This window comes from Fusarium oxysporum, chromosome 9 (genome assembly GCF_000149955.1).
Source record: "Fusarium oxysporum f. sp. lycopersici 4287 chromosome 9, whole genome shotgun sequence".
In the NCBI taxonomy this organism is placed as follows: domain Eukaryota; kingdom Fungi; phylum Ascomycota; class Sordariomycetes; order Hypocreales; family Nectriaceae; genus Fusarium; species Fusarium oxysporum.
The window spans coordinates 395,830-420,709 of record NC_030994.1 but is presented as its reverse complement, the minus strand read 5'-3'; the positions used below and the strand labels follow the sequence as shown (position 1 = coordinate 420,709).

The 24,880-nt window shown below is 47.7% G+C and overlaps 7 protein-coding genes across 10 annotated transcripts; 4 read left to right on the top strand and 3 right to left on the bottom strand.

The window, feature by feature from the left end:
- Positions 1-3,043: 3,043 nt before the first annotated feature.
- FOXG_09006 (uncharacterized protein) lies at positions 3,044-4,883 on the top strand (the record flags this gene model as incomplete). Its single annotated transcript, XM_018388030.1, has 3 exons — positions 3,044-3,168; positions 3,224-4,275; positions 4,309-4,883. The coding sequence occupies 3 exons, from the start codon at positions 3,044-3,046 to the stop codon at positions 4,881-4,883; spliced, it is 1,752 nt and encodes a 583-aa protein (XP_018246017.1).
- A 970-nt stretch (positions 4,884-5,853) lies between these two features.
- Positions 5,854-6,117, top strand: FOXG_19962 (uncharacterized protein; the record flags this gene model as incomplete). Its single annotated transcript, XM_018400228.1, has 1 exon — positions 5,854-6,117. The coding sequence occupies one exon, from the start codon at positions 5,854-5,856 to the stop codon at positions 6,115-6,117; it is 264 nt and encodes an 87-aa protein (XP_018246016.1).
- A 6,305-nt stretch (positions 6,118-12,422) lies between these two features.
- FOXG_09005 (uncharacterized protein) lies at positions 12,423-14,399 on the bottom strand (the record flags this gene model as incomplete). Its single annotated transcript, XM_018388029.1, has 2 exons — positions 12,423-13,264; positions 13,334-14,399. 2 exons carry the CDS (start codon positions 14,397-14,399, stop codon positions 12,423-12,425), a joined length of 1,908 nt encoding a protein of 635 aa, XP_018246015.1.
- Positions 14,400-17,398: 2,999 nt separating this feature from the next.
- Positions 17,399-18,106, top strand: FOXG_19961 (uncharacterized protein; the record flags this gene model as incomplete). Its single annotated transcript, XM_018400227.1, has 3 exons — positions 17,399-17,434; positions 17,524-17,557; positions 17,649-18,106. The coding sequence occupies 3 exons, from the start codon at positions 17,399-17,401 to the stop codon at positions 18,104-18,106; spliced, it is 528 nt and encodes a 175-aa protein (XP_018246014.1).
- An 892-nt stretch (positions 18,107-18,998) lies between these two features.
- FOXG_09004 (uncharacterized protein) lies at positions 18,999-19,587 on the bottom strand (the record flags this gene model as incomplete). Its single annotated transcript, XM_018388028.1, has 2 exons — positions 18,999-19,162; positions 19,215-19,587. The coding sequence occupies 2 exons, from the start codon at positions 19,585-19,587 to the stop codon at positions 18,999-19,001; spliced, it is 537 nt and encodes a 178-aa protein (XP_018246013.1).
- Positions 19,588-20,823: 1,236 nt separating this feature from the next.
- FOXG_19960 (uncharacterized protein) lies at positions 20,824-24,434 on the top strand. 4 transcript variants are annotated; one of them, XM_018400225.1, is made up of 6 exons: positions 20,824-20,922; positions 20,972-21,078; positions 21,133-21,466; positions 21,538-22,573; positions 22,636-23,852; positions 23,915-24,434. In XM_018400225.1, the coding sequence occupies exon 4, from the start codon at positions 21,823-21,825 to the stop codon at positions 22,405-22,407; it is 585 nt and encodes a 194-aa protein (XP_018246011.1). In that variant the 5' UTR covers positions 20,824-20,922; positions 20,972-21,078; positions 21,133-21,466; positions 21,538-21,822; the 3' UTR covers positions 22,408-22,573; positions 22,636-23,852; positions 23,915-24,434. The 4 variants fall into 4 exon arrangements, with proteins under 4 accessions (XP_018246011.1, XP_018246012.1, XP_018246010.1 ...); XM_018400226.1 differs by having other exon boundaries at positions 20,824-21,078; positions 22,938-23,852; positions 23,911-24,434; XM_018400224.1 differs by having other exon boundaries at positions 20,824-21,078; positions 23,911-24,434.
- Positions 24,435-24,506: 72 nt separating this feature from the next.
- On the bottom strand, positions 24,507-24,880 carry FOXG_09003 (uncharacterized protein; the record flags this gene model as incomplete). Its single annotated transcript, XM_018388027.1, has 2 exons — positions 24,507-24,643; positions 24,694-24,880. 2 exons carry the CDS (start codon positions 24,878-24,880, stop codon positions 24,507-24,509), a joined length of 324 nt encoding a protein of 107 aa, XP_018246008.1.

Genomic DNA, 24,880 nt, shown 5'->3' with positions numbered 1-24,880 from the left:
AGTTGACTGTGTCACGAGCTATGTGTAGTCCCCCAAGGCACTAATAGCATGGTCCAGCTCTTGATGTCACCATTCATGGGTCCTAACCAATGATCAAGCATGTGCCGTCTCAATCAGGCAATATCCAAACGCTAATCGTCGAAAACCCACAATTGAACCTTGCAAGTCTCGGTGATATTGCGCTACGCTGGAGACTCTAGCGGGAATATTCAAAATAACCCTGCCTCACATTAAACCCAATTATGACGGTTTCGGATGCTGGGAAAGATGTCAGCTCACTTGAATTGCTGTTCGTCACCGGCTTTCACATCCGGGGAGAGGCCCATGTAACAAGGAGGGTGAACTTCACTAAAAATATTGGTGTCATTTCTCGAGAACATCCAACAAGCTACTTTAGGAGTGGCTCCGAAGAACACGCGATAACACCTTCAGTTTCATTAAAAAAGTGTTACACAAATCTCGCTAGATTCTTCTAGCAGTTTTCCGCGCTCTCCAAAGCATGGTGTTACAAGATCGGAGCGGGGGTGTTTACCCCTCGTTGGATTCTGCTTCTTCACCTACCTTAGATTGAACAAGGCTTTCATCGCGGCCCACCTTCTGGTTCTCGCTCCTATCTCTACTTTATCCAAGTCATTTACCGTCTGTCCGCCAACGAGGACTGTTTCTCTCGCATCATCCCCACGCTATCCGCCAAAGTCTACGTTGTCGGAGTCATGGTTCATTTCAGACGGACTCACTCAGAACAGGCAAGTTTCGCTTGTTTTCCAAGCAGGTGGCCGTATTTGACCGTTGAGTTCATGGCTGGCAGTATTATTAGAAACCATCATACCGCTATGCTTTGAACGACCGCCTCTGCGCATCGCCACGAAAGACGTCAAAGTAGTCGAATGTCCCTATCTACCGCACCACAATTACAAGCCGACTCACCGATACACGAGAAGACTCAATGAGTCTACAAGTGGATATCCTTGAACGCTATCACAAGTGTATCACTCCACGAACCTACTGCAACAGGACTTCTGAGTTTATTGGAGCGAGTTGGCCGCTACCTTGCAGTCTCGCTGGTCTATTACCACTCTACGGTGATCGCAAATGACAGTGACTGGTTTGTCACCCCACTCGTGATATCGACCGAGAGTCTCTCCGATGAACCATTACACTCAAAACATTTATACTTTACTAGAAGCTAACAGGGATGATACCGTGGAAGATGACACGAGCAGAACGCCCATCAACTCGCAGGCAGTGTGACCTATTGGCAAGTCACGAATATTGATAGAGGATATATTTTGCTCCATCAACTGTTTGTGAGTGAAGTTCCTCCCTCGTCACGAAACTGACCTTGTTCAGCGGCGTCACGAGCGAGATCGAGGCTCAAAGGCAAGCAACGAAATGCCACGCGACGCCCGTGTCCGACCTGTGAGGATTCACCCAACTCTGAGTTCTATTCAACAACACCATTAACTTGCTGCTCCAAGACCACAGGAACCAAACTCATATTTCCGGAGACGCGAATCTGTACAGAGAACGGACCTCGTCGCTGGATTCTTTCCTCCGTATCGATTGGGAGCCTCGAAGAGGGGGATCGTATCTACGAGGCCACGGACGACACTGGCGATGGTGATGATGGAACGAATGTTGGAATGTAATCAAGGGTGATGATGCCGCTTTTATGGAAAGAATGTGAATGTCGGGCGCTTGCGATATCCTAACCTCTGCTGAGACTTCAATTTCTAGGACTCCATCATATCTCAACACCGTCTACTCGAACCGTCTCCATCGCGGACGCCTCATTTGCAAGTGTTTCGGTCAATTCACTTTCTCGAAACGGCCACCGCCGTATCCATCTCTGATTGCGACATATTGCCTCCCGGCCTTACCAACGTAGATGGTTTCCGAGGAGTCAATCACCCGGATCGCTCGGTTTCTGATAAGAGTTACTCAAAGAGGGGAGCCTTTGCAGAAAGTTCCTCGCCGAAGTTGGGGATGGCTTCGTGTTGGGAGGAGCAATTCGAGGATCACCGACAAGACGCCCATGGGCTCAGAAGCGGAGTGGCTGAAACCGTTCAAGGCCCGTGTCCATCGACGGCCAAACTCAAGTCAGTCAACTCTATGCCACGCTCTCCTTGGTTCTATACTCCCAATTCCCATCGGCAATCCAGATTCGCTCCCAATGACTGTTCTACACTGCGCCAGCCTCCCGTGACAGAACCGTCTATCCCGAACGCGACCGCCGCTCTCAGCTTCAACATAGTACCACGGTCAAGGCAACTGATTCCCGATGAGATGAAAGAGCAACGCCACGGCACGTCTCCGACTGTGTTATGAAGGGATGGGCAGGGAAAGTGCCAAAACGTAACGAGGTGGCTGAAAGCTAAGCCCTTCAAGTTAAAGTCAAGCTAGACATTTCTATCACTGGAGGATATTTGCGTCCAAGACATGTCGAAGGTCTGAAGGATTTAGTCTACAAGTATGAGGACAGGATAGGAGTACACAAACTATAGTTTTGATGAGGTCTGGCCGTGGCTCAAGGCAATGAGTCAAATTTATCATGACCTGATGCTTTCTCGCTTCAAATTCGCGGCGTTCAAGTTGTGCATAAAATTGTCTATTGTCCCTGGAAAACCGATTGATGAGTAACTGTTGGGCTACAGGACCTTATGCTGGTCACCCCCTGTAACCTCTCAAAGTTCACTGGTGACCGAGCCTTGTTTTGATTGTGTCGAGGCATCGTCCGAATCTCAGGAATACGCCCGGGATCAGCAGTGGTGCTCTTCAACCACGCATTTCCGTTGAAAGTATTGAGCCTTTATGTATCTTAAAATTGTTTTGAATGCCTCCGTGGTTGAATGCAACTGTTCTTTCTATGATACGTGTCTCATAAGCATCGCATTGATCTCCGCGTAACCACCTATGAGATTTAGACTTTAAAGGGATCCATTATATATATTACTGAACCTATACTTCTGTTATTTACTCAACTCTGTAACTGTAAATTCGGTTGTCTAATTCAAGCAAAGCTACAGACATCCTTCCGTGATTCATGAACAAGACTTGTGAGGCATTGAGTCACTCAGAAACAAACTGCGCTTGGACCACCTGGGCTCGCTTAATTCTCGAGCTTTCACAGTCTGCATTCTTCTCCCAAACCTCTGCACTTGTATTCGAGTAAGTGTTCAAGCTCAACAACGTTACGTATCTTGCGTTAATTGACACGTCATAGAAACACACTGTCTAAGTTTGAGAATACCACCATCGACATGAGTACAACGAACAACGACCCACAGGCTGCCAGGAGGCCAGGCAGACCTTTGGCAGCCGAGATTGACGAAAGTCTCGTGCCCATCATCGAGACAGTACTGCAACGACATCGCGCGGTTACCCTCGACGCAATGACCGACATTCTGCAAGACGGGGACTCTCTGATCAATGATGATTGGGGTCAGGCTGATGAGGATGAAATCGAGGCGAAGTGGCAAATGTCGGAACGCAAGAAGTCCTCGGATCACGCTGGTACGAGGAAGAAGAACGATGACCCTCTGCGAGACCTTTGGCGCGTCTGTGTCCGGTTCTTTAAGCAAACGCCGCCTGTCTTGCTCTCTCCGTATAACCGGTTGCAGTTCGTTCCCAAGATAGAGAAGGACAGCGCTGCTCTTTCTTGTCATCTCTTCACCAAGGACGCCTGTAACGCCATCGCGGACCTGATTCTTCACACAGTCTGGCAGCAGGACCACCGTCCATTCGTCCATACTCTGATATATGCCGCAAATTGTCGCGTTGGCGGCACGATCAACTTTCGCTGGCTTCCCTTTCCTGACGCGCCCTGCCCAGTGCTACAGTCACTAAATGCGACATTGCAGTCGTTCAAGGGCAAAGAGCTGCCAAAGACGGTACACCAGCTCCACATTGACGCAAGGAACGCCGCCATCGAAGAGAGGGAGGAGCCCAGTGTCTTTTCCGACCTGATGTATGGCATTGGTGAGAGCGCCACCGTCAAGAAGTCCCCGTCGAAGCGTGAGCTGGACCTGTTACGACACAACATCATTCCATTTCAAATAACAGATGTGGAGTGTATCCAGAAGACGGTCGACGCGTTTGCCTATTCCGATGAGCGCGTGAGCTATTCCGTGAAAGCCGTAGCCGATGCTTTCAGGCTGTTGAAGAGGGACGAGGTGCCCACCAGGGACGAGGTGCCTACCAGGGACCAACTTCGTGAGCTTGATGCTCGATCATGCAAACAGATGCTCAGGATCGTTGCCAGGCCCGGTATCCACGGTACTGTGACTCTCTCTCCTGACTAGTTCCCAGACAGAGAGCAGCCAGCCAGCCGATCAGGCCCATCCACGCGAGACACCGAACGAGTGGCTAGTCGATCTCGCAGCCCTCGCCCGTCTCCTGATATTTCTGATGCGATCATTCGATCCCGCCACCGATCACATTCCGACAGAGACTCGCCTCCTACCTCTCCCCAGAGATCGGTCAGACCGCGCCGTGGACAAGCCACTTCTTCTGCTCAAGTTGCCCGGTACAGCACTTCCTCCCGTTCCACCGAAATCTCTCATCGAAGGAGTCAACGCGATCCCAGTACATTGATGGAGCAGCTTGCGTCGGCTGGACCTGGCTCTATTCAACACGAACGGTATCGCGCCCCTCATGTGGGAGCCCAAGATCGTTTTATCGAGGAGCTGAAATCCAGCGTTGAGTCTCAGAAGACTGAGATTCAGAACTTGTCGAAACGGTTGACTGAGACAGACGGCAAGGTTGAGAGGCATGAGAGTCTCATCAGAAGTCTTCAGGAAGAGAACCGGGTCTTCAAGCAGCAACTGACTCGGTATGTCACAGGCACTGAGAGCGACTCCCCTTCACAACACAGCGAAGCTTAATGCATGCACTCTCTCGTTGGGCCATCTGTATCTAGGCAAGCTGGTAAGCGGGATTTAACTCTAGAGGGGCATCACTGAGAGACTGCTGCAGATGATTACTAGTCAGGGGATGGAGGTTCAGATGGGAAGAACAAAACGGACAACAGAGTTACATCAATTGAACAGAATCTCTTGGGCAACAACATTGTGAAGTAGACTTGCCGTAGACATCCCACTTCTACATCACGAGCCTGGGTTATTTAAAACGCTCGACAAATTACACCGACCTATTCTGCTCTTGACGCAATATCACCTCACCAAAGCCACGTCTCTGTTCCCACCGAGGGAATGTCTCTCTCTGTCTTTGATCTAATCACCTGGAGGCGAAAACATGGTCTTTCGCGGACAGAGAATATCGGAGAGATTCCGAATTGACGAACTCACGGATAGGAAAATGAAGAGGTTCCTCAAAGCCTTCTTGCTACACGAGCTCAACTGCAAGACTATCAAGGCGGTCCCTCATCAGGAATCCGCAAGCCGACGGCGGCGCCAGGAAGATCTCGACCCTTTATCCCGTTATCCCGAAATTCCCGTGTCCCTTTTCCGACATTGAAGCCACCGAAGCGTTCATGCTTAAGCTTGTTCGCTGTATGGGGTTAAATTCGCCCAGTACTGTAATGGCAGGCTTCCAAATATCCGTTCTGATTCATCTCTTGGGCCCGGGCTTATATTCCCCGATATTCTCTACCTCGATCCAGATTCCTATTTGTATGATCTTGGTTTACCTCCTCACAATAGAGTGCTACTGCTGATGGAGTTTTCCAAAAATGGCCTTGGTTTTCTTGTCAAGTTTCTTGGCTAAGATCTTTGTGATACCCTTCAAAGGAGACCTCGCTGGAGTGCATCGAGGACTTATGGAACTCGCCACACCACAAAGGACTTTGTCGGCATGCCATCCCGAAGCTTCCATTGTATCAAAGACGAAGCGCCCATGTACCAGCACTTTAGGAAACAGCTCTTATTTACACTCGATCTCCAGCAAAAGATATTTGAACAGCGCCCATGGATATTCTGTGATGATGGTCGGCTGTACCCTTTGGAAATTACCGTTCCTCACTTCCCGTCAGAAAGATTCCTCGAGGATGGACCTGAGAACATGGGCTGGTTCGAAGGGTTGGGAACACTTCGGTGTCATTCTCAAGAGTGGCACGGTAACTACCAAAAGAGCATAGAGTTGGAAGTCGCTCAGGGCTGACAAGCACCCGAAATTAGATGCCATGTCCGACCATCGTCCAAAACCGGGCATTCCTCGAAGGTATTATGGCACTGCCCCGTCTGAAAAGACAATGAGACCATGACGGTGAGAAACAAGATGGGAAACCACAAAGAGTACAGCAACCATACAATTAACGTGGAACTCAATGGCGGTCGAGAGTGTAGTCTTAGCTTAGGTGTTCGGAACGAATGCTGTCGAGATCGGAGTTGGGGCGTATTTCTTGATGAGCATTCACAGCCAGTAGGTACTGAACCATCCATTTATCGAACCTGACTACAGGCACCTTAAATCTAACCTTCTATATGGGATGATGTGAAGCCGCATTAACATCACCCACGGTGCGTGACGTTTGACGTGCAACAGCATGATCATCGTGTTCTAATTCCGGCCTCCAGTGTGTTGTTATTTACAGCATTGAAGGTATCAGCACAGCTAAAGTATCCAACCATATGTCATCAAGTCGAGCTAGCTCCTTTTCATCGTACCCGTCAACGCGAATAATCACAGTCTTTGTATTCTGATCCTTCTGAACAGCACGCTCGCCAAATGTGGCTTACACCACATACCCTTGATGATACCGACCTTGAACCTTTCGTGAGTCGATACAATCTGAGAATGTTTCGGATTGAAAACAATCTGATGTGTGACTTCATACCCAAGGGTTTCCTCACGGAAGATACGGCGGACTATCTTACTGAATATAGAATCAATACTGCTGTTTTTGTAGACGTTCTCCGGGTCGCCGTTACTGTAAGCTGTTCATAGACAAATTATGCCTCCGGAATTCATCGGCTGCGTTCCCCTTTTGCATGCTAGCAGGAGCTTCACTCGATATGTTCAAGGCCAGAAGCTTTATCGAGGGTCCTGGACTCATGAAGCCTACATAAAGGAACTCTGGAAATCTAGACAATTGCACTACATAGAGTAGACAACATATTTCGAGGTATTACGGTATATACAGACTCGCATCTAACACAGTCTGTTCCCCTGACATTTTTGTTTGTATATTGACTACAACACTGAACATTTGAAATCTTTAAATACTCATACACAAAGCTGAGAGCAAAAATTGGCTGTAGTTTTGCATATAGAATTTGCTGCTTAACTTTCTGTAACTCTGACATCCCTTCTAGACCCTTATCTCCAAGTAACTCCCTCCTATGCTTAACATCAATGACCATCTGATGATAGCTCTTTCAGAGATATCGCAAATCAGATGTTCAGCGTGCAGTTGTCATGTCGAGTCAAGTTCAAGAACAGAACGACGAATCATCATTTAACGTGCAGTTGTGGATGAACAGGCGTCTCCACTGGGCGGGCACGGACACGTTGGACCAACAATTACTGCTGCTCATTCGTCATATCCCCAAACGCGGTATTACGAGAAAGTAGGATCTTAACCCCTATTCCAAACCGCTTCTTATCTATTCGTTACTTTAGAGTTGATTTGGCCAAACCAAATAACAGCAGTATCAGTCGGGTATTAAATAACTTTAATACCTGCAAGTCTCTGTTCTAAATCTTCTATTTATTAAAGATTCTTATTTAATTAACTTAAGAGCTATAAAAGTATAAGACTTTTAGCTATATTATCCTACCTCTCTCTTAGCTAGATATAAAAAATTTCTATTAAATAGGCTATAAATATATATAATTAGCTACTTAATAGTTATTTTATTATATATAAATTTATCTAAAAGTACTTAAAGATATAAAATTATTTAAATTATTAATTTATAAAAAATCTTAATCTTAGTTAAATTAACTTAATTAAGTTTATATTATAATATAACGTGTTTGATAAGCATGCATCGCAGACAAGCATGCATCGCACTTTTCCTAGCCTCTTAACTTCAAATAACTCTAAAACCTCAACAAACCATCTGATCAATTAAAACTACTCACTATACTCTTCCCCAGATATCTCAATCACTACCTGACAGGTCCTTGCATTATGCCCGGCCTTGCCGCATATACCACAGCGTCGACTACCTGGTCGCTCCGACCTTACTTGACCACCACTTCTTGATGATTCGGCTACTACCTGCGTATTAACATCCATCTGATTAATTACTTGTAATGCTTCCTATATAGTCATAGTCCCTCCTTTCTGTAGTCTAGTCCTTTTTGCCCTCCGGCGCCGGCTTAGTATCTCATTTGCATCTCGAAGATTCCGGAGCTCAGCCCTCAATAAGGTAACTTTATGCATAACTGCCTTTGTTGCCTTAGTAGCTGACTTTAAAGCTTTCATATAGACTCTGGGGAGCTACTATGATGCCTTCTGATTTGCTTTTTGAGGTATTCAGACTGAGATTGGGCCTCAATTACTGTCTTTGGGGTCTTTGAAGCCTATGGTGTTGATGGTTGAGTGGCCTCCCCAGGAGGCGTTGGGGTCCGTAGCTGCACATCAAGCTTTGAGATTACAGTTTCCGGGTTAAGAGGAGCAAGCCCAGCTCCTCTAAAGCCCCCCCGTATATTACTCTCTGTAAAAGTAGCTTTAAATGCAGCATAAAAGGCAGAAAAGAACTCAGTCTTGGAAATGTGAGTTATAGAGCATCTGATCAGATGCTCTATTTCTCGACCATAAGCCTGTTTCAGCGGCCCAAAGCACCCAATATCAAGAGGCTGGAGTAGATGAGATGCATGAGCAGGCATACAGAGCGTGATGATCTTGTTCTCCTTGCAATATCTCTCAAAATCGGCCGAGTGGTGGCTTTCGTGACCATCAAGGATTAAAAGACAATACCGAGCATTTGATCGTTTAGTTGTAGACCGATCAAAGTGCTTTAGCCACTCAAGACCTAGCTCGTTATTTATCCAACCATTTTGGCTCGTTGCAATAACCCAATCGCCTGGGAGGTTGCATTCTCGGTACCAATTAGCAAGGTGATATTGGCCTGCACCAACGATAAACGGCGCGATCGATTGACCTTCCGCATTAATCGCCTAGATCAAAGTAATCCATTCCCTGTTTCCAGGCTGCACTGATTTTGGCCTTCCTTGCCTTTCTAAACCAGTAATAACCATTCCGGCCATAATAAGGCCTATCATAAAGCCAGTCTCATCAAAGTTCCAGATATCATCTGATCGGATACTATACTTCGCAATTATATTCTATATAAGCCTGAACTAATTGCGAATAATAGTCGGATCTTCACATTTAGCTCTCTGATAGTCATATCTCCGAAATAAACGCATCTTTAGCTCTGGTTGTCGCTTAACGAAGTTATGAGCCCAGCGCTTGCCAACAGGTGACGCATCGCGGTCAGCTAGCAGAGAATTGGCCATTTCTTCCACAAAACGCAATCGCGAGGGAAATCCTCGCGAATCTAGGTTAAGGACGAATTGGACTATTATCTGTTCCTCTAGATCAGATAGTTTCCGCGATTTCGGGATAAAATCGCTTCGCGATTAAATGCCTTGCTGACGCCGACGTAGGCAGTGCTTATTAATCTCATATATTATTGCAGCGCGTCGGATACTTAATTTTGGGTTATTCTGAAGCGCCTGAAGGGCAAGGAGGGTTCTAGCTTCATCTGAATGTTATGACATGTTTGGTGGTTAAGAACTAATTGATCAGATAAAAAGTTAGATATAAGAGGGAAAAGTGCGACGCATGCTTGTCTGCGACGCATGCTTATCAAACACGTTATAAGTAATTATAATAATATTATAATAATAACTCTTTAAAAGTAATATTTATATATAATTTTATTTATATAGATAAATAATTAAATTTATATAATTAAGTTATTATATTATTATTATATAAGTTAAATAAATATAAAAATATATATTTAATTTTCTTATTTTTAGCTAATTTTATTAATTTTATCTTCTAATTTATAATATATCTTTTTAATATATTATTTTCTACCTAATTACCTCTTATATAAAGTAATTATTAATTAATTATATTAAACTACTAAGTATGATATTATTAATCTTTATTAGTAATATTAAAAATATAATAAGTTATAACGTGTATGATAAGCGAGTGTCACAGATAAGCGAGTGTCACAAAGATCCCTCAATTTACAACATGTCCATTTGATCAGATACTTCTCAACCACCAAATATGTCACAACCCTCAGATGAAGCTAGAATTCTTCTTGCCCTTCAGGCCCTTCAAAATGACCCCAAATTAAGTATCCGACGCGCTGCAACTATCTATAAAGTCCATTACCGTACCTTACATCGTCGTCAACATGGCATTCATTCACGACGCGATTCCATCCCAAACTCACGGAAACTATCTGATCTAGAGGAACAGATAATAGTTCAATTCGTCCTTGACCTAGATTCGCGAGGATTTCCCTCGCGATTGCGTTTTGTGGAAGAAATGGCCAATTCTCTGCTTATAGACCGCGACGCGTCACCTGTTGGCAAGCGCTGGGCTCATAACTTCATAAAGCGACAACCAGAGCTAAAGACGCGTTTATTTCGCAAATATGACTATCAAAGAGCTAAATGCGAAGATCCGACTATTATTCGTGGCTGGTTCAGGCTTGTACAGAACACAATCGCGAAGTATGGTATCCGATCAGATGATATCTGGAACTTTGATGAGACTGGCTTTATGATGGGCGTTATTATGGCCGGAATGGTTGTCACCGGTTCAGAAAGGCAAGCAAGACCAAAATCAGTGCAGCCTGGAAACCGGGAATGGATTACTGTGATCCAGGCGATTAACGCAGAAGGCCAATCGATCGCGCCGTTTATCATTGGTGCAGGCCAATATCACCTTGCGAATTGGTACCGAGAATGCGACCTCCCAGGCGATTGGGTTATTGCAACGAGCCAAAATGGATGGACAAATAACGAGCTGGGTCTCGAGTGGCTAAAGCACTTTGATCGATCTACAACTAAACGGTTAAATGCTCGGTATCGTCTTCTGATCCTTGATGGTCACGAAAGCCACCACTCGGCCGATTTCGAGAGATATTGCCAGGAGAACAAGATTATCACGCTCTGTATGCCTGCTCATGCATCTCACCTACTCCAACCCCTTGATGTTGGGTGCTTTGGGCCGCTAAAACAGGCTTATGGTCGAGAAATAGAGCATCTGATTAGATGCTCTATAACCCATATTTCTAAGACCGAGTTCTTTTCTGCCTTTTATGCTGCATTTAAAGATACTTTTACTGAAAGCAATATCCGGGGAGGTTTTAGAGGAGCTGGTCTTGCTCCTCTTAACCCGGAAAATGTAATCTCAAAGCTTGATGTGCAGCTACGGACTCCAACGCCTCCCGGGGAGGCTGCTAACCCTTCGACCCCATGGGTTTCAAAGACCCCAAAGACAGCAACTGAGGCTCAATCTCAATCTGAATACCTCGAAAGGCGAATCAGAAGTCATAAAAGCAGCTCCCCAGAGTCAATAATTGAAGCTTTAAAGTCTAGTACTAAAGCAACAAAGGCAGCTCTACATCGGCTAGCCTTAGTAGAGGCTAGGTTAAAGGATCTTGAACAAGCAAATAAGATACTAAGCCGGCGCCGAAGGGCAAAAAGGACTAGACTACAGAAAGGAGGGGCGATGACAGTACAGGAAGCATCGCAAGTAGTTGATCAGATGGATGTTGATGCGCAGGTAGTGGCCGAATCATCTAGAAATGGTGCTCGAGGAAGGTCGGAGCGCCCGGGTGGTCGGCGTTGCGGTGTATGCGGCAAGGCCGGGCATAATGCAAGGACCTGTCGGGTAGTGATTGAGACCCCAGGAGAAGAGTATAGCGAGTAGTTTTAATTGATTAGATGGTTTATGGTGGTTTTAAAGCGATTTAAAGTCAAGAGGTTGAGATTTTTGTGACACTCGCTTATCTGTGACACTCGCTTATCATACACGTTAGCTCTTATATTATATTTATTAATTATAGATTAAGATTATTACTAATTAAGATATAATTATATTATATTAGTATATAAAGAACAGGCTTTGCAAATGACTCCCCTTAGGTGCAAGTTTCCGCCTAAACCCGTACTAAGAGCTTCCTCACCAGGTAACTTGGACACCCAGTAGAAGTGCAACATCAGATTGCTGTGGGCGAACCGATGATGCTTGTTTTAGATCGTACCAACCCATTACAAAGCATGGTACACCTTCGAACGCAGGTCCATCGTCTTCGATCAAATGTACTCCGCGACCAGATCATGAGGAATACATGTCCAGTTCATGGCCACCAGGGAGTCTTCCTTCTTGATGAACTCTGTGCATATGCCATAAAGAACACCGTTTCTCTCCAGGTCCGTGAAGATTGCGTCAGGAAGAGGAGATACGGCCCTCTTGCTCCTCAGTTCAACACTTTTCCCACTTGAAACAACAGTGTGCTTGAGATGTTCCAGCCATCGACAACAGCGAGACGAATGGAAATGAGTTGATGCTGGAAAGCGCGCAACAAATGTTGCAACACCTCCCGCATGTGATCATTGTTCAGACTCTCAGTCTCATCCTTGATGTGATGATGAGGCAGCCCGATGCAGAAATCTGCATCATACAGAGCCTTTTCTAGGTCACGATTCGTGCCGTAAAACTGAAGAGCGGCGCCTATGGGTATTGTCAGATAGCCAGTCGCATCCCACACCGATTCCTGACGAACGGGAATGCTTCCAAAGTCTTTCCAGTTCACAGCAATGACTTTCCACATTCCAAGAACTTGCCAAAGATCTCCAAGATTACAGAGATTCGATCCCCAGCCAAAGTCCGGAACATCAGCACCGAAGTCGTTTTCGGGATCAATCTCCACAGTCCAGTCCTTGGACACGGCCAGGACAACTGCCAGCTGTGCTTTGAGCAACCGGACCTTGGCATCTGACGAGGGCAATGCATAGAAATGCGCGATGCGATGGTCGTAGCGAGTGGCGCGTAGTACAACTCGGTATGTAGCCTCCTCAGCGCCCGTAAATGCAAGCCTGGGAAGATGTCCATGGATGAGACCCTCCTTTCGCAAAAGGCTCGTCACCTGTGAAATGATCGCATTTGACTTGATGAAGCACCCCACGACTCGGTCAACATCAATACCCCAGCTAGACATGCCATAGACGCCACTGATAAAATCACCAGCATGGTCATTCATGATATGAAGAGGTCTGTAAATAGCGGCATCTTCGTTTGCTCTGAGACCCTCACTTCCGGCTTAGACACGGATATGAGGGAATCGATTGTTCAATTGGAAGCACCACCATTGTAGCCCATCAAGCTCACTCTGAGTGATCGAGAGTTCAGTCTTGACGACTTGTTTGGTGTCCTCGTCAAAGACAGTCCTCATGCAACTTTTAACGAGAACGACGTGGACACGTTCGAAGCCAGTGAGAACGTCGGGGATTGGGTGCTCCAAGTCGACTTGAATGACGGTGACCGTTCTCCCGAAGCCAGGAGCGTGGTTGGTGAGGTTCCAAGACATAGAGTCACCACTATCAAAGACGTCTTTGATCAACAGGTACTGGTAACGCACATTGTGCGCTAATCGTAACCCCGGGAACAAGTCTTCTCTGTTGATCGGAGGCACTACCAGGACGGCATTCTTCGATTCGGCGTTCAGAGGTGACATTCGGGCTTGAATGGTTGAGTATACATGATCCTCATGTGTTAAGTCGATAGCTGCGTCGGGAATGAGGTTGAATCGAGTTGGGATAGGCAACTCAAAGTGCTCAACAGGTTGTTGAGAGCGAAGGCTGACGAGCTCCGATAGCAAACTGTTCCCAAAGAAGTTTGAGAACGTCAACACCCGGATATTCGCACCATCACTCTTGGCTACGTCGCAAGCCCACTGAACAAGTCCGGTAAGGGCGAGGGCGCAAGCAGCAGACATCCAAGGATCCAGTGAAAAGGCAATGAATACTTCTCTGGGCAGGAATTGCTCCCTAATCCAGTCGTCCTCATTTCCTTCCCACCAGATATCGGTTTCTTCGGGACTGTCAGGATCATACCGACATTCTTCCAAAACGGTACAGAGCTCCGCATGATCGAGTGTCTGTTCGCGCTCATGTAATCGTAATGGCAGATGTTCAAATCGGAAGGAGGAAAAAAGTCGATGCTCCTTGCGCGACAGAACAAAGATCTTTGTAGACTCTGTTGCTTCATGTATAGACGAGCTCAGAAGGTCCACGATGTTGTATTTCGTAGTGAAATACGCCGGCACCGTCAAATGACCAAAACGGACATTTGAGCGGCTCCTTGGGAGGGCGCAGAACTTCTCGATGATGCCATCGAGAATCTCAAACCCGTCGACACTTGTCACGCTTTCCTCACTCTCGTAGTCGCTTGACATAATGATGAGGCAGAAACGGAAGACTGGGAGTGTGAGTGTGTGAGGAAGAAGTTGAATCTTGGATCTTGACAAACTTTTGATTGTTATTGTTGCGAGATTCGATGGTGGGACGAGGCTCGCAGTGCTTGTCAGTTGTTGCCGGCCATTCAACCGGGAGCCACTCGATCGAACCAGGTCCCTATAACCAGCCAGGGACGTTCAAAAGCCATAAGCTCTTGGCTTCTTCAGAAGGTACATTCAACTCATCCTGTCATTAATATGGACATCATCCAATCTCTTTCGAAACTGTTACATTTCTGCCCAACTCGAGAGACGATTCGTTGTGGCGGTGGGCTTTACTTCCACTACAAATTGCAGTGATCCCATCCCCAGATGTCCCAGCCCATCGACCGGCTTTTCACCATGAACAGGCGGAAATTCACCGCCGGGCGACCCGTTGGCACTTCATCGCCAGTCGCGAACAGTCGTGGCGTGTTTCCTACGATACGTCACATCTCCGGTAACCAAGCTTCAGAGTGCATGGCTTCCGACTTCGGGTTCTTAGTCGACAGAGGGAGCTCTATTCGTATCGACAACCCCATCAACCTTTCCCCGGTCCTCTCGAAAGTGCAATTCAAGATATTAAGGTCGTCAATCAACGGGGGACCACGAACATAAAGTCTCGTCCGTTAACACTAACTGCCCGATACTACAATCACTGCAACGAAACGCGACCTTCCCAAAAGAAGACGGCCGTTTCGGTGAACGAATCAAACCGCAAGCCTACAAGTTGGGAGCTGATGGCTTACCGTGAGCTGCAATGTTGCGCTTGACTGTGCATTGAATACCCACTCAATGATGCCTGGAGAACTTCGGAGTCAGAGCTCATCCGGCTGATGGCGCGCCTGGCCTCATCAAATGCCTCGTCATGTACCTAATGGTATAGTAATTGAAGCAGGTTTCACGGACGAGTGAGTAAGCGTTTGAAGTGGACGTATACTAATAGTTGCACATTCCTTCCGAGCGTAGTCACGATGTACCCCGATCAAAACCGAGTGTCACGATTGCCGCAAGCAAATAAGGCTTCAAAGCCCTACAAGAACTCAAGATGGAACAACATCAAACGGCGGATGCTGCCCCCGAACCCAGAAGGAATCTCATGTTTCCGAAGGACTTTGCCCCGCCGATCATGACGACGTAAAAACTGCCAAAATGGTCAAGATTGAGGTCTACATCATGAGGGGTCTACTTCCTCCCCGATCACTAGCGAATGTCCCAATGGTAACTGAGGTTAGGTTCTGCCGTTTCAGTCTGCTCTTCCTCTCGAAGTACGGTACACCGAACTCACACAATCGACTTGAACATGGACACCTGCAGACCTCTCAGCCCCATGGCAACTACCTTTCGACTCCCCAGGTGGTCTATGTTAATGGAGGAGGCTCGGCCTCGTCAGTACGAGACGTTTCCCCGGCGCGTTGGCTACGATCTTCACCACCTTGTTGTCGTCGCCTCACCTTCAACGCGAGCGCCGATTTGATGGTTCGATATATCCATCATCGACATGCACCCTTCGCATGTGAATAAGCCATCATAGAACTGCGGCACAGTGGTACTATCGAGGGCAAAGACCATGTCTTCTTGATTCTAGTAGACATGGCGCGGAGTCTATTTGAGATACCACTGCGCCACCAACGGCCAATTCGCAGCCTCCTGCTTCCGAAGAGGGAATTGCAAGAACGGAAAGGTTGACAGTAACTCGTATAAGACAGCCGCAATCGAATCTATGGGCGACTCCTACATGCTTTAAGGGTTGTGTGAGCTAGGTACAGGACAACGCAGGGTGATGCTCGTTGAAGGGTCTGAAGCGATCTCATCTGAGCCTCAACCTACAGGTGGCCAAGAGACTTGCCTGAAGCTACGTCTGATGAAGGATTATCCGGGGTATCATTCGGTAAGCCTTTCAAACAAAGAGCAACAACAGATTTTGGTTCAGTTGCCAACACGAGCGTAGCGAGGAAAAGCCCTCCGCCAGGAGCCCCCGGAGGGATCCATACACAGCGCTCACATTCTTCCTGGCATTGTACCATCACGCCGACGTGACAGAAAGATGAATGTGCGGTTTTACAGTCGCCTTGAGACCGTAAAGAGCCTTCTGCGGGATACACATACCGACTCACTTGATCGGCCGGTACCTCGATGCAGCCATATCCGAAAACACTACCAGCACAGCCCAAGCCTTGTCTACCGTTGATGTCCACCTGGGGACATCACCTCTACCACCCAAAACATTGCATGTCAGAACCAATATCCACACTGGCGACGACCGTCTTCTTGGAAGCATTGTACAGCTCTCAGAACTGCCGCTTGAGATTGGTCCATCTGCAAAGCGAATGGCATCCATGAAGTAGTCTAATCATCAAGAGGTGAATCGCAGGTTGAGACCAAGCTCTCGGTGACCACTCTTGAATTTCGGATATGGGCTGAAGGGCTGAAGTCGTCTTGCTCGAACCTTGGCTGTATCTGAGGTTCTGCGCTTGTTTGGGGAGCCCAGAATCAGAATGCATGTTGGGACTGTGGCAATAGATCACATACGACTTTACACATCGAAGCAGCGCATACATTCACAACGCTGGCAAGCCGGTGTGCAGATGCAGAAGGGCGCCTGTTCATCAACATCATCACCTATCGGTCTTGTTCACCTCACGGTTGTAATAATAGTGTGGTGTTCCTGGCCGAATGGGCCTCTGAGGGCGGTGGCAACAAGATGAGACGATGACAAGTCTGATGGTGGGATTGGTGTTTCACTGAGAGCGGGGTCTCTTGATAGAGAGGAGATCGGAGGTTGCGAAACCAGGGACCCAGCTTCCACGATGTGTCAACTGAGACGTCGCCGGTGTGAGAATAATGACCGACCTGCCTGTATTGTCAACAAACCATCCAAAAGAGCCCAGCAATGCATTGGGGCGAAACGACGCCCCCAGAGGAGGCCCCACGGGTCAGCGGGAGCAGACGCTGGAGTCATGGTGATCAACGCCACAGAAAGTGTTCGACCTCAAGTTTGTCATTGTATCAGGCCACCCTGCACAATCCGACAGACTCCAAATGCCGACTAAGATCTACACGCTATTCCCACTTCATCATTCAGTTTACAAAGCTTCTCCAGCGCCTTGACTTACAAAGTTTGTGAAAAGCCACATCTCGATCCTGACATCTACAGCTCGCAATCCTCACTGTGTTCAAAGACGAAGCTAACATAACATCGCTCTACAGATTTGTCCTCTGCGCTTGAGTCACGATCGATCGAGACCAATTCCACTCTGCTACTTTCGCGCGACGACCAACACCCAATTGACCAGTGCATGACTTCGAAGATCACCGTATATCCTATTCGAAGTGTAGCACCACCGTGGATCAAAAACACCATTCCCGCTGGTACCGAGGCTTCGAAGAGGAACAGAGCTTCTGACGTTGAGTCAGGGTCCCAAATAGACTGGTCTCAAGGCTTGCTAAGATATACCAAACTTAGTCAAGTCTTTTCATCACTTAAAAGCGAGGTCCTCAACTTTGTTGCCTCCCCTTGCGAGGTTGAGCCCACCAACCCCTACGACCAGTCTCCGGCTATAGTGAATCAGAAGGCTCTCATCATCCGACGACTGAGCTTACAGGGCCGAGTTGGCCTAGGTCGACTACAAGTTGAACCAGATCACGGTCTGAATCTCACTAGCTAAGCATTCCCCTTGTTGTGGCTGGGTACATAAAATGGTCAGACCCATGTGAGTCAAGTACATTCGGGTATGAACCAAATGGTCCACTTCGAGACCCGATCTATGGCTCTAATCCCTCAGGACGGCATTAGGAGACCAACAACAGATTGTCCTCACTCGGCTCTATAGAAAATAGAGGCCAGATCTGTCACGGCCAGAAGGTCAAATCTCTGCCAAGGTTTCTCTTATTGAGAATCACGAGCAGCAACTCCAGACATTACAATCTGTGGTTAAGATGGTAGATTAAACTCTTTAAGCTAGGATATACCTTTATTACCCCTAGGTATAACTCTTCTACTCTATTCACCTGTACATTTTCAGGCCCTTATGGCAATCTATCCGTATTGCGATCGTCGTAACGAGTTCACACATGTTGAAAATGTCGAGGTTCTTAAAATGGGAAGTTCAAGGTCTTGTCATTGTCATCCTCACTGGGAGTTGCTTGTTGTGTATTCATCGCCGTGAAGGGAGGGGTTAAGAACATGTTTGCAGCGTTTTGAGTTGAGAATAAAGGCGGAGCACAAAGGCGTGAGTGAAAAGGTTGACACTGCCGGCCTTCTGATTCACTAATTTACATAAGCAAACAGACCGCAATTCATGGCACCTACTCATAGCTTGACGAATTTCCCAATCTCAGTAAATCTTTCAAGTAATATTTGGTACACCTCCACTGTTTCTATTCCGCCTTTAGAGGCTTTGCTGATATCTGCAGCCTTTTAATGTATGGGATATATCCTTCTAACGACTTGCCGATAGTGACCCTCCTGTAAATCCTCTTGTCTGTCCGCCTAAAAGAGTCCTTGGGATGGTAGTGGGCTTGGTGACATTTGGACGTCTCAAGGCGTGAGCTGCAACCTTACTCAGGCACGTCGAGCTGTGTGTGGGGACTGACAAACGGGAGTCCTTGATCGTGACGCCACTGCTGGTAAACCTCAGAAACACGCCCAACGTGTTCGTAACGGTTGGATCCGTAGTACGGCATCCATGGGCACTCGGGAGCTTCGTCTCCAAGATCGGAAACTGGGATAAGCTTAGTAGCCGCTCGATCAACCAAGGTACCGATTAGACTTACAGTATTGATTCCAAACGAAACAATCAATGTCAAAGTTGAAAGACTGTTCGCTAACCGAGGCGAATCCGGCTTGCGCGAGGTGGTCACAAAGCACATTTGTAGTTATTTTCTTTACCGTGGCGAATTTTGGATAGTCAAAACAGTCCAAAGTTACAGCCATGGCAAAGAGGAATGCTTGGCGCGCATCAGAGTCGGTATGATCGATGTTTGAGGCGTCAGGACCTTGGTGAGTATCAGACATGACGGCGAACGGACGAGCGGGCGTCTTGTCGAGACTTTCCATGGTGCCTTGGAGGCGGATTGCTTCCTGACGGACGAAGGCCTGGCGCGCGCGCTTCTTTTCTTTCTCGTTCTTGAATCGTTTGAAAGGCATGATTAAAGCTGACTTGTCTATCAGCTTTTAGTCGCTCAAGTTTGGCATAAAAGACTTACAAATCTTGGTCAAGAGGGGGCGATACGAGGGAAATAAGCGTCAAGTTTGTGGAGATGGATAAGTTTGGGCGAGAGCCACGCTGATATCGAGGCTATATGAGATGGCCAAATTCGATGGTATGTGGAACCAACTTGTATCACCGCAGGCAATATCAAACACAACTGTAAATCACTGCGGTATTGAAATGGTGCGTCAAACCACGTGATCGAGGTCATTTCAGGATTTTGTATCTCGACTTCACCATTTACATTAACCGCTACACACTAGTGAGAGACAGAGCTACGACCCAACGGCCATACGATAATGTAGAGCTTGAGTTAATCGGGACATGGATTTGAGAGTGCAACCGTAAAGCCGCCAAAATGACGTTCACACAGGCTGAAGTCACAGTAAGCGTATCAAGTAAGAAATATCAATGAACAGAGCATTTAGAACGGTCGAGAACCATAACACATCCGCCTCTTCATCGATATCCAAGATTCGAGGTACTGGTTGTTCCTACCCTGCATCATCAAAATTGTCCCACTACCCCAGATCAATCAACTCTCCCCTGTAAAAATTCTTTCTTGGCACGCACTGTTAGTGCCGTGTTAGGAGCGGGATTTTCTGCAGGCCACGCGACCACACAAAACTGCGGGGATGCTATCGGCTCCCTAACAGCAGTTTTCAGAGAAGGAATTTTGGAGAGTTCGCCTTCTCTGACAACACCTTTGTCGGATCTAATGGCGGCACCTCAGAACCAGAACGCCTTAGATATCGGAGGACGATGCCCATGGCATCGGTAGCGACATCCTCCCGATCAACGACGCCGATTGCGATGGGTTTTTCTCCTTTGAAGGCAAGCCGCACCGTCGGCCTCTGATTCCTTCCCGAGGTTTTTCCCTGCCGCCGCGACAGTCGACTACGAGCTACAACTTGGTTACTGGAGATTGTGGACTGCGTCGGCAGATGTAGTGATGCGCGAGAGAATTCTGGTCGGTGGAAAAAGTTCGACAATAGATTGCCCCCGAACCCGCTGACGGGTGACGGGCTTGAGAAATACAGCACCTTTTGTGCCATTGGTATGCTGGATGGTGAAGGAAGCGGGGTTTCCCTGTACCTAGCTAGCTCAGCACGTCTTTTGCTCCAGTAGGAGATCTGGCTTCGTTACAGCCACCCAGACGAAAAATATACAAACAAACAAACAAACAAACAAAAAACCCCAGATCAATCAACAGACCCACAATTTGTGTTGGCGCGCCACGTTTTCACGCGTCACACTCTTGATCAAGGAAAGTACGGGCAACCTTATCACCCTATTGAACCCTTCAATAACGCTCGTCAGCTGTGTCTTTTCATTAACGATCCACGGTGGAAGACAAACTCGTGCATGGAATGCCGATAAAGCTGTTTGCGACGCAGTGAATTTCAAACTAATTCATGCGATACCAGGTATGTAGACTTATCATGCGGATCGCACTGACAAGCTTGCTAACAACGCAAAAGAAGCACCATGACATGAGCCGAACTCAGGATGCCCGTCTTGGCCGACAAAGATCACCCGAGATATTGCCAGCCGCTCTCCCACGCCCAGGACGGTACACATCAAGCCCGCCAATGGCCAACGCAAGCGACACAGTCCAAGCTCATGAAGAATGATGCAGCTCATGAAATCATCGCAATGACGACGACCAGCGACTGGGGAACAGCATATTTTGACCTCGAATAGAATTCTCGACCTCTGAGCTTGAAGTCAAGATGAGCCGTGGGGAATATGGGACACGTGTTGTGCAACGCTTGCAAACACTACATCCAAACTACCTACGTGGGATTCCTGGAGGTGAGTTCAAGTACAAAACGGCGCCGCGCGTGCCTGGCCGATTTATCGTTCTCGACTGACATGATTGACAGGTTTACCATATCCTTCTAATCTTACCCAGCACGAAGGTGGACTGCTACATCGACCACGGTCCACGGGAGATGAACTCCTACTTAATCGGTGTCTATCCGCCAAGTACATGCCAGCCCCGGCCTAAATCAGCAGCTTGGCTAGCTTTGAGTCTGATTATCCAGTTCGGTACATCATCGGCTGTCAGACACCGCCGGCTTGCAATCAGTTGGGGTGACACAGGTAGGCACCACCGTAGATCGTCACCGACAAGATTCCAATGCCAATCCACTCTTATTTGACTTGCGATGTTTCAAGTTACGCCCGAGCTCAACCTATTCCTCGACCACCGCCCCCCGTCAATGTCGACTCTTCCAGCATCGAACTGCGACGACCGATGGGATGCATCAACACTTGCGCAAGAGCCTGAGTTCCGCAAATCTTTTCTGGTCCCGAAGGCGACCAAGCTGTCGACGAAGCCAAGTCAAAGCCCACGACGGCCCGCGAACCATCATCAGACCCTACCCCCGTGTGTACAGACTGATCGAGATGGGACAGTCAGAATCTCTGAAGGCAAGCCAAGCCCCACGCCGAATCCTCAAGCCCCCCAACTAACGACAATATCTCTGACTACCATTCCAAAACGGGTCCCATCCGTGTCTCTCGAAGCATTTGCCGAAGCGTCCCCTACTACGATCCCTGTCAAACCGACCTTCAGCCTGTCCTCGAAACAGACTTCCGAAACGTACCTCAAGCCCACGCCAATGAGAGATCTGAAGATGCCAACAAGCTCGATTGCCGGACCAGACCGATCACGGGCGACATCAGCCCAGCCACGAATACCTGAGACTCTGACTTTTCCGACTCCTGTCGCCACCGACCATAGCAACTGACCTCCACATACCCGCGCGAGTGTTGGCTTGATATGTCGTTGGGATTTCACGAGCGTTGACCATCAATCAACATACCCGCGCGAGCCGTCCGAACGGAACACTCCTTCTATCCTCAAGTGTTGTGCGTCACTCAACGACGAGCAATATGTTCCGCTATCGCACCAAAGTAAGCTTTGAATTTCAAGACTTCTACAAAATATAGACCCCGAAATCTGAGAAGCGTTGAAGGAGCCTTTGTTCAAGGCGCCGCGAGTCTTGAGGAGGAGAAACTGAACGCGGGAGCAGATTGAGAGGCACTCTGTCGAATTGATGCGAGTAGCCGTAACCTATCCTACAAGTCCTAAATCTTGGGGCAAGAAGAAATTCAATTTGACAGAAGGCCTCTCGGTTATCGGTACTCGTCATTCATCCTCTCCCGATTCAGGTTCTCTCTCCCCCTCTCGATCGCGCACGCTCACTCATCCACCTTACCCACCCGCCCATCAGTGGTCTCGATACAGGGGTTGAGTGTTCTACTGACCTTTCGTGAGCTCGATGTCGTTAATCGATATGCCCTCTTATCTCTTTTCCTGCTCAATAGGTTTGGCAAATCTCGGCGAATGCTCTCATTTCGAACTACTCGTGCAATAGATACCTGAATCCGCCCTTTCAAAGCAACACTTCAACCCCAGTTTCGCGTTTTTATCTCCCTTTCCGAGGGCCAGTCTTGAGATGTACGATGTCGAGTCATCCTGTAGACTCTTGACTGTCAAGAACGATGTTCCTTTGCAAGAACCTCGACAACTTCCACAAAACACTCCGAGACTCGACAGACTACATATGCCCTTTACCATCCGACTTCACAATACATCGATACTATGGAACTCATGGAACAAGCTTTGGACAGTCAAATGGCGCAGGCCAGCATCGCTGCTCGGTCGTTCTTGCCATGCACTGAGCAGTCACGATGTACACATTCCTGATTTGGCCATTGTGTCCTCTGCTATTGGTCCTGCAAAAGAAGCATAACCATTAGCCTCCCCCACACGTGTCTCGCGTGGCACTTCACTCAGCATTTGGAAGGTGCGCCATCCATTACGTTGTGACCTCTGAATCGCCGATATCTGTAATCGTGGAAAGAGTCCATACGCTGGCATACTACATTAAGGTCTCCCTACACCGTGGACTCAGCGTGAAGATAGTGCCTTCTCGGATCAAGGATGCAGCGATGATGCGCGAGCCTTTCCCTAGGACAACATTCCCAGAACCACTTCTACTCATCTTCTCAGATGGACATTCCTCAACTGAGGTCCGCTCATTCTTCCATCACCACCGTGAGCTCCATTCATGTAACCTTTCTGTTGCCTGCCGCATGGAATATCTCGCCACCATCAGTTCCACCACGCACATCGCGCCCTTCGCATTTTGATCACCCCAAATCTCAACTTTAGAGATTGCTACCATGAGTATGTAATGATTCTCTCTGTTCGACCTCTGATTAACAAACGCTTTCCCTTCACTCAGCAAGACAAGCAGTTACTACGCTTCATGCACCTCCTTGCGCGAGGGACGACCATAAAACCACCGAATGTCTCTGTCAGCGTTAAGACGCTCTATTTGCTATTGAGAGGGTCTTGATGCACAGGGCAGAGTAGTCAATCTATGTGAATGATCTTCCACGAGGGTGCAGATGGCTTGGATGGACTAAGTTCTCTGTGCTGATATAAGCTCTCAGCCACAAGTCCCAACTGCAAATAACACATCTGGCTCACAACTTAGACATTATACCACAATGGCCGCAAGGTACCAACTAGGGCTCTACTTGGCTTTGGTTGTAAGATAGGGGTCCCATGGCGACTTGCCCATGATCACCCATGGGAGTATGCAAACTTGAGGTTTAAAACTGTAGTAAAGGTCCATGGTCGAGAAGCCATGTGGCTGCCGAACATTACCAATGAAGATAATATATAAGTGAAGGCAAGGCGAATATAGAGTCGTATTGACATTCTGAGTGTATTGTATAAATATTCAGCCCCCATACCTTCCCATTTCTTTTCCTCCGCAAATCGAATTCTTCAACTGGTCATCAACCTCTTACTTGACGCCTTGCGTACCGATGCCTAGTTCTTGGGTATCTGAATTTCTCCACCGCGGTCGCGGATCTTCTCCATGATCTCTTCTTTCTCTTTCTGAAGCCTCTCCATCTTCTTGAGGATCTGGTCAAGCTGACAGGCGAGAGAATCGATGGTTACCTCGTCTTCAATATTGTTAGTATTGCTTTTGTCGGGGAGGTTTTATGTGATTTACCATTGGCACCAAATTCACGTTCAGCATTGGAAAACCGGAAAGTGACCGGGATGATGCTGCGTGCGCATTCTGCTGCTGCCATGGCCGCGCTGACTTCGGGGTTCTCCGAGGTCCACATGATTCTCCCATCCGGGCAGTGAATCAAGACGCGAGGCTCTAGAGCCGAGCTGGACTGGTTGGCGCTCAT